At 43.2% G+C, this 9,459-nt stretch overlaps 1 protein-coding gene across 1 annotated transcript; it reads left to right on the top strand.

The window, feature by feature from the left end:
• Nucleotides 1-633: 633 nt before the first annotated feature.
• Nucleotides 634-9,064, top strand: LOC135555535 (uncharacterized). Its single transcript, XM_064988054.1, has 2 exons — nt 634-763; nt 6,547-9,064. The coding sequence occupies exon 2, from the start codon at nt 6,951-6,953 to the stop codon at nt 8,460-8,462; it is 1,512 nt and encodes a 503-aa protein (XP_064844126.1). The 5' UTR covers nt 634-763; nt 6,547-6,950; the 3' UTR covers nt 8,463-9,064.
• Nucleotides 9,065-9,459: the final 395 nt, after the last annotated feature.

Here is a 9,459-nt window from a genome sequence, read left to right as displayed (position 1 = left end):
TCTTCTCCTGTCTTCTCAAAATCCGTTCAACCAGAAATCCCTCCTCTCTGACCACCTATGGGTATTGAGAAAGCCAGAGGATGCGAGGAGTATGCAATTGAGATATTCCCCTAATTTTTTGTTGCCTCTGACATTTTGAGGGAAATTGTCTCATTTTAATGCAAATAAGTTATATTCAATATACAGAGATGACTGATTGTTTTGTTATTGCGACTTTTTATGCATGTTCAGAGCAGTGCAGGCTGGTGGGAGGAGCTAAAGGAGGATGGGCTCATTTTAATGGGTGGAGTTCATGGAACGGAGTTAACATAGGTTTGTGTTTTATTCCAGCCATTTTAATGAGCATGCCCTCCTATATAGCTCATCCCACCAGCCTCCTCTGGTTCAGCGTCTCATTGCTGAGAATTTACTATCGTGAGTAGATTTACCATACATTTGTTAAGTTTAATCAAATTAAATTACTATGAATCATATTTGTTAATTTGAAATAATTACAAATGAATCACTCAATCGTTGAAGATTACGATAAAAGTCAATGTAATGAAATCAGAATGCGTTCTGCCACTAGACGGCGCCAAAGGTGTGCAATCGACAGTCATGAAGTCATTTCCCCCCCCCCCCCTCAGTGTTTTTGGTTAAACTCATTGGACTGTTGCGGAACAGTCATCTCCGCCATAAACACTTCACCAACGCAAAACAACAAGCCCGAATGTAGACTTGAAGCTTAATCAGACAGAGATCATGTCTAATTTCGTGGATTCGGGTAGGCCAAGGCTTTTTTCCCTACATATTTATTGACAGTTTGGAACATAGCATTTAGCTAAATTAAAACTCATGCAAATCTAGCTAGCTAACAGCATGCTGTCAACAACAGCGATATCTATCTAGCTGACGTTAGCTAGCTATAGTCTTTATTATTTACATATTTTTATTTAAAGAATAGGAAATAGTTAACCAACGTGCTATTTGAAGGTTGATCTTTTGGCAATGTTTAGGTAATGATTGTGCTGTCTCTAGTCAACGTTAATAAACAGTGCTGTTTTACACAAGGGAAAACAAAGCTGAACAATCTGCGGCGTAAATTAGTTGAACATTCTGACTGTTTTTCACCAGCCTGTTAAAGAATGGTGAGGTCAGGCCTACACCAAGTTATGTAATGCACAGTGGATAGATTAGGCTAATTGATTAACTGTATAAATAGTCGGCCTAGTCTCAGAACGAGTGTAGTTTGCAAACTGTTCAGCTGACAACTGCACATATGAACCTAGCCTAAGTAATGTCAGAATCAGCTGATTGTCAACCAATTATTTATATATACAATAGATTACTGACGAGCGCTGTTTTGAAGCCATCTTGGCACTTCAGCAGTGTAAAAAATATTTAGGAATCCACAGAAATACATGTATTGTCTACACTTGTTTTTCCCACGTTTATTATATTAGACACTTTAATGCATAATTTGAAATTATATTATGTAAGATAAATATAAAAAATAATTAATTAAATATATTAAAACATATTCCTTAAAGTCCAGGTAGCAGATAATGGACCCTGTCATATATTTATGTAGTTGGTGCTGTATATTTAAGCAATAAGGCCCGAGGGGATGTGGTGTATGACCAATATACCACGCCTGTGGGCTGTTAAGGACAATGCAACGAAAGTGCCTGGATTCAGCCCTTTGGTCATGTACCACAAACCCCAGAGGTTCCTTACTGGTTACAACATAATTAGAACAGTGAACAAGTCATTTTGTGTCATACCTTGGTGTACGGACTGATATACCACGGCTTTCAGCCAATCAACATTCAGGGCTCAAACGACCTTGACTATTATAAACTGGGGGGTTCAAGCCCTGAATGCTGATTGGCTAAAAGCTGTGATATATCAGATCAAATACCACCGGTATGACAAAACATTTATTTTTACTCTTCTAATTATGTTGGTAAGAACAATAAGGCACCTCGGGGGTTTGTGGTATTAAATTAGTTGCATGTTTTGTAAAAAAAAAAAAAAAAAAATGTTTGTTTTGGACTGATGCCCGACTGAGCGTTCTACTCAATGCATTGTCAATGAGCGCTGATGAAGATTTCATCAACAGTGCATGACAGTGGCTTTGAAATACAATGACATTCAAAAGGAGGCAAATAATTAGTAGGAAAACCTTTCTTCATCATCTTCACCAGATTGACTTCAGATGCAGTATAACTTTAGCTAGCTAAATTTGGGGACACACACCGGATTTTAGCTATATAGCTAGCGTTAGCTTTTTGACAAACTTTCCTAGCTAATTACATTGTCATCTGTCTAAAATAAATTTGAGGACATGATAATGCTGGCAAAATTGTTTCCTACTAAATATTTTACTACTTTAGCAATTTCATTGTATTTTGAGGCAGTAGTTTAACAATTGTTTAGTCTAGTCTCTGTCCAGAATGACTGGTCTTATCACCACTTTAGGGCAACACTATGGTGCCGCTGATGTAGGAGGCTTGAGAATGTTCATAACAATGGCATGACACGACCGAGTGACGGTGCAACCAATGGATATGGACAATATACCAGGCACTCTGCGTTGCATCATGCATAAGTACAGCCCTTAGCCGTGGTATATTGGCCATAAAATTTTATTAGCCTGTACCTGTGACAAACCTGGCTATCTTATCGACATATGGCAGTACACAAAATCATATTTTGCCAGCTACAAAGAAACAGCCACAAATAAATTCAGGAACGGAGGAAGAGGATAGCTAGCTATAGCTAGCTATAGCAAGCTAATATTAGCTGATGCCTCTTTAACAAGAAGTAACTGTGACAACATTGAAGTGTGGTATACCGCAGGGCTGCCGGCTAGGGCCATTATTGTTTTCTGTTTTTACAAATGACCTTCCACTGACCTTGAACAAAGCATGTGTCTATGTACGCTGACGACTCAATAGAATACACGTCGGCTGCAACAGTAAAATAAATGACACGCTTAACATAGAGCATTTTTGGGACAAATCACTTCCTCAACACTAAACCTATTTAGATCTATTATTGAATAATGTGTCGATTGAGCAAGTTGAGGAGACTAAATTTCTGGGTGTAACCCTCGATAGAAAGCTATCATGGTCAAAACATAGGCCACAGAAGGTTGGTGGCACCTTAATTGGGGAGGATGGGCTCGTGGTAATGGCTGGACGCAATCAGTTTAATGTTATCAAACACATGGTTTGATGCCATTCCATTCGCCGCCATTCCACCCATTATTATGAGCCGTCCTCCCCTCAGCAGCCTCCACTGATATAGACTCAATGGTTGCTAAAAGGGGAAGATGATAGGGTGTTGCTCTGCCTTCTTGACATTTCAGTCCACCAGACAAGTCCTACAGGCCCTAGTTTTGTCGCACCTGGACAACTGCCAAGCTGTGTGGTCATGTACAGCAAAGAGGGACATAGGTAAATTGTAGTTGGTCCAGAACAAAGCAGCACATATCACACTTAGATGTTACTGACACTTGCCTTCTGTGTACATGTATGTCAGTCTCTCCTGGCTCAAAGTTGAGGAGAGATTGACTGCATCACTATTCGTCTTTGTGCGAGGTATTGATGTGTTGAAGGTACAGAACTGTCTGTTCATGCAGTTGGCACAAAGTTCAGACACTCGTCGGTACAACACAAGACATGCAACCAGAAGTCTCTTTACATTCCCAAGGTCCAGAACAGAGGCTGGGAAACGCACAGTATTAAATAGAGTCATGACCACATGGCTAGCAATACAACCAGATAAAATAACACCTTACTGCACACAGGGGACTGTGAAGAGACAGTCATTTGATATACAGTGCCTTCGGAAAGTATTCAGACCCCTTGATTTTTCCACATTTTGACACGTTACAGCCTTGTAAAAAACAATCTACACACAATACCCCATAATGACAAAGAAAAAATTGTTGTTTAGACTTTCGCTAATTTATAATAAATTAAAAAAACATCTAATTTAAGTATTCAGACCCTTTACTCAGTATTTTGTTGTAGCACCTTTATCAGCGATTACAGCCTTGAGTTTTCTTGGGTATGAAGCTACTAGCTTGGCACACCTGTATTTGTCCCGTTCTCTGTATATACTCTCAAGCTCTGTCAGATTGGATGGGGAGCGTTGCTGCACAGCTATTTTGGGGTCTCCTGAGATGTTTGATCAGGTTAAAGTCAAGGCTCTGGCTGGGTCACTCAAGGACATTGAGATTTTTCCAGAAGACACTCCTGCGTTGTCTTGGCTGTGTGCATCGGGTCGTTGGCATTCAGGCCAAATAGTTAAATCTTGGTTTCATAAGACCAGAGAATCTTGTGGTCTCATGGTCTGAGATTTATTTTGGCAAACTCAAGCGAGCTGTCATGTGCCTTTTACTGAGGAGTGGCATCCATCTGGCCACACTACCATAAAGGCCTGATTGGTGGAGTGCTGCGGAGATGGTTGTCCTTCTGGAACTTTCTCCCATCTCCACAGAGGAACTCTGGAGTTCTGTCAGAGTGACCATCGGGTTCTATGGTCACCTCGCTGCCCGAGGCCCTTCTCCCCCGATAGCTCAGTTTGGCCGGGCGGCCATCTCTAGGAAGAGTCTTGGTGGTTCCAAACTTCTTCCATTTAATGGGGGCCACTGTGTTCTTGTGGTTCTTCAATGCTGCAGACATATTTTAGTACCCTTCTCCAGGTTTGTGCCTCGACACAATCCTGTCTCGCAGCTCTACGGACAATTCCTTTGACCTCATGGCTTGGTTTTTGCTTTTTACATGCACTGTCAACTGTGGGACCTTATATTGACAGGTGTTCCTTTTCAAATCATGTCCTATCAATTAAATTTACCACAGGTGGACTCCAAGTTGTAGAAACATATCAAGGATGATCAATGTAAACATGATCCATCTAAGCTTAGTTTCGAGTCTCATGCATAGGGTCTGAATACTTATCTAAATGAGATATTTCTGATGTCTAAAAATCATCTGTTTTTGCTTTGTCATTAAGGGGTATTGGGGGTAGATTGAGTGAAATAATAATTTAATCAATTTTAGAATAAGCCTGTAACGTTACAAAATGTGGAAAAGTGAAGGGGTCTGAATACTTTCCGAATGCACTGAATGTAGGCTGTGTGTGACGTTTTAAATGAATGTAGTTCAGTCCTTGACTAATGATGTTCCATATTATGTCATGTTTCCGTTGGACCCCAGGAAGAGTAGTTGCTGCTTTTGCAGCGGCTAATGGGGATCCTAATAAATACCAAATCCTAAGATCTAAAAAATAAACTTTCCCAATTAGTAATATTCACAATACACCTCTCCAAAGATAGACTGGCTCCTTTTTCTGAAATGCCACCAGATCCATAATGGAATACATGGCCAAAGTGTTGCATTTCGCTTTTGCCCGCCATCCACACACACAGACAGTTTTGGTCCCAGCCACAGGGCTCTATACAGAAACAAACAAGTACAAGCCTATATATAGTATGATAGCAGTTAGCTACCAGCAGCTGGCAGACATGTTAATTTGGTTACTTTAGCATGAATCATTTGACTGAAGCCCTCCTTTCATTGTTGATAGCCATGGAATGTGCCCCGCAGATTGATGAGTAGATGCCAAATTTGCCCCTCTCATTCTCACAAATGTATCCCACTTTTTACGAAGTGTTTAATTTGCGACGCAATAGAGGCATACTCACATTTGCATAGTAAGTGTTGCTACACCCTGCTACCACACAATGCTTGGCCATCTTGATTAATAAAAATGCAATCGCTAGCTAGCTCCATACCACTTACACACAAGTTGTTTTTTATTATTATTTTTACCCACAAATATATGAAGGCTGAGCATGCATTTTGATTCCCTCACTGTGACAATGACCAAGGGGAGTTGTGAGATTGTTTCTGACGTTAGAGCTGATTTTGAGAGAACCTGGGGCGGCAGTGTAGCCTAGTGGTTAGAGCGTTGGACTAACCGGAAGGTTGCGAGTTCAAACCCTGAGCTGACAAGGTACAAGTCTGTCGTTCTGCCCCTGAACAGGCAGTTAACCCACTGTTCCCAGGCCGTCATTGAAAATAAGAATTTGTTCTTAACTGACTTGCCTGGTTAAATAAAGGTAAAAAAAAAAAGTTATTTTAGAACAATATTACAGTATTTTAAAAATTGATTTAAGAGTTTGTAATTTAGTAAGGTTTTCTTGGGGGGCCTATCAGTGACTATTATATGCGTTTCTATCATTGAGAAATAGCTGCTACATGACTTTGAATTTTAAACATGTAATTGAGATACTGTAGAAGTCCATTAATTCCTATGAAGGATTGCTTCTTCTGGGGAGTGCCAATATGGCTGACCGGTGGCTTCAAAGCCTCTCATTGGCCAATATATATCTATATCCCTGGATTGCTAATGATATGTATCTATCATTGATGTCAACATATTGTTTTTATATGAAACTTGTATTTTCTATTTGTTTGCTAAATCTGCAGCTAATAATACTGTATAGCTGTTTTGTGCCATTAGAAATTAAACTGTATTTCCATGTCCATCCAGGAAGGAGAAGAGGGGAGGGAAAAGACCTAGATGACTTTTCGGAGAGCAAGGAGGAGGATGTGTCCTTAGCCACAGAGCTCCGTCTTGTCCTGATCGGAAAGACAGTGCCTCTGGGAACACAATCCTGGGCCGCAGGCACTTCCTATCAGAGCTCCGTGCCAGCTCAGTCACCCAAGTCTGTGAACAAGGCAGCGCAGACCTGACTGAGGAGGAGGAAGGACAAAAGGTCAGGAGGAAGAGGACAAGGGTGGTGGTGGTAGACATGCCAGGTTTTGGAGACACGCTTCGATGCTGAGCAGACTCATTCTGAAATAGCCAAGTGTGTGGCACTGTCTGCCCCAGGCCCCCATGCATTCCTCCTGGTGATCCCACTGGGACGCTACACTGAGGATGAGGACCGAGCCATGTGGGAGATGGTCCATATATTTGGGGAGGGGGCGGTCCATGACCACACACTAGTCCTGTTCACTCGTGCTGATGACCTAGAAGGTAGGGGGATGGAGGGGTACCTCGGAGCCAGCGCCCCGATGGAGCTGAAGGCTCTGATAGAGAGATGTGGGGGCAGGTACCACGTCTTCAACAACAGAGACCCAAGTGACCTGCACCAGGTTGTAGGGCTGGTGGAGAGGATTGTGGAAGAGAACAATGGAGGCTTCTACACCAACTCTATGTTCAGAGAGGTTGAGGCTGCCATTAGGAAGGACCAGGAGAGGATGGCGAGAGAGAGAGGGGAGGGAGAAGGCAGGGAGAACAAGATGGCCAAAAGACGGAAGTGTGATCTAGAACGGCGTGAGAGTGGGTGGAATGAGAGGAGGGGGGCAGCTGTGGGAGGTTCAGGATTAAGGAAGAGAGACCTGGAGAGAGGAGGAGTAAATGAGGAGGGATGGAAGGTGGAGAGATGGACAGAGGAGAGGAAAGGAAGTGCTGCTAGCCTCCTGAGGGACAGAGGGGACAGGTGGAGGGAGCTGTTCAGGACCAGGCAGCGGGGCAGCGACAGGGCCTTGAGTAGGAGGCAGTCTTTCCTCTCTGCCCTGGGGCAGTTCAGGAGGGAGGCTGCCCTTTCTGAGAAGGTCCTAGAGAAAGTGAAGATCCTGGTGGCTGCTGGAGCCACAGGCATGGTCGTGGGGGCAGTGTTCGGGGTGGCTGCCCCTCTAGCTGCAGCGGCGGGAGCTGCAGCCATGGGGAACACTGTGGGCTTTGCTGCTGGGCAGCTGGCTGGGATGTCGGTGGCAAGCGGCACAGGGATGGGTAAAGCTGTGGGCGCCATATTGGCAGCAGCCACAGGGAAAACAGCCATGGCTCTCGGGGCAGCGAACGGAGGAGTGCTGGGGGGATCTGTGGGCGCCCTAGCTGGGGCCGAAGCTGCCAGTCCTGGGGCAGCTGCATTGGATGCTCTAGGGCAGGTGAGCCTGATTGGGACTGCAGAAGTAGGAGTTGCAGCAGGGGTGGGGGGTGCCATGGGGGCAGGAGCGGCCCTGGGGTCTGCTCTGGAAGGTGCAGCTGTCAGCACAACTGCCCTGACAGGGGAGGGCACTGCAGCAGGGGCAGTAGCTGTGGCTAATGCTACTACTATTGGCTCAGTAGCAGCTCGGCAGCAAGCAGTGGCCACTGGGGGCAGTGTTGCAACTCGAGCTGTTCAGTGTGCAGCCACCGCTGTGGCTGCGAGTGGGCCTCTGATTCAGGCCGGTGGGGTGTGTGGATCTGCAGGGCGGGTTGTTCCTGGTGCCTGGGGCTCCATGGGAGTGATGGCATGCATTATGACAGCGGTGGCAGAGATAGGCAAGGCTGCCGCGGGAATTGCCCTGGCAGGAGGGCTGGTGGTGAAGGTAGTGAAGGAGAGGGTCAGGAACAGCAACAGCTCAGCAGACGCCAACTACACAGAGAAGAAGTCCTATGAGATCTACTGGAACAAATAACGGACAGTTAGGCCTGCAACACCACCAGACCACAGAAGAAAAAGACACTCTCAGGACCTTTCAAAATGTGGATTCAGGTTCAATCATTAAGCAACTTATCACAATTATCAATAAAAGCATATTGCAAGTCTTTGTTCCTTTTACTGGCAGTGGATGGTGTGATTTCCTCTATTCCCTGTTAATAAACTATAACTCTTCTGCAGTGAAGTGTCTTCCCACAATATTACTGAACTATCGTTTTAGCTTTGTTCAAGCACTTACTGTGGTTATTTGAGCTTTTTAGTATGCACTTACACCATTTGTATGATTACTTGTGATCCTATAGTTATTTTTAATTCATTATAGAATATGGTTTTCCACTGTATTCAATCAAATTAGTAGTTAACTGTCTTTCATTAAAACAGTAATCTATTTATGTATGCAGATTTTCATAAATCCACCGATATAATCTACGACTAAGGGTCCAGTATTACAAAATATATTTTTTAGCTCTTATTCACAACTGAAATGATGTACTGTATGACACACATTCACATGATGTATTCAGTTGTGGTGTTGTGGCTTTTTGAAGGGGAAAGAATGCATAATAAAATGAAATCTGATAAAAATGTCTGTCCTTGTCATTTTTTCTTTTATACAGCATTAATATTGAGTGCATAGAATAAATATTCATTAATACAAGGATGTGGTTTTTAAGAAAAAGTATGTCACCCTCAGCTCAGTTGACACCAGGGAATTAGACTTTAGGCACACACACACACAGAAGTGACTGTGTTTAGTAGCAGTACTGAATCTAATCAAATGTAATTTGTCACGTGCCAAATACAACAGGTGTAGTACTTACAGTGAAATGCTTACTTACAAGCCCTTAACCAACAAAGCAGTTTAAAGAAAAATACCTCCAAAATAAATGAATGTAAAAAATAATTAAAGAGCAGCAGTATAACTATAGCGAGGCTTTTTACAGAGGGTACCGGTACAGAGTAAATGTGCGGTG

The sequence above is a fragment of the Oncorhynchus masou genome, chromosome 15 (genome assembly GCF_036934945.1).
Source record: "Oncorhynchus masou masou isolate Uvic2021 chromosome 15, UVic_Omas_1.1, whole genome shotgun sequence".
Classification (NCBI taxonomy): Eukaryota; Metazoa; Chordata; class Actinopteri; order Salmoniformes; family Salmonidae; genus Oncorhynchus; species Oncorhynchus masou.
The sequence above is the reverse complement of the archived record's forward strand: the minus strand, read 5'-3'. Positions and strand labels throughout refer to the sequence as shown.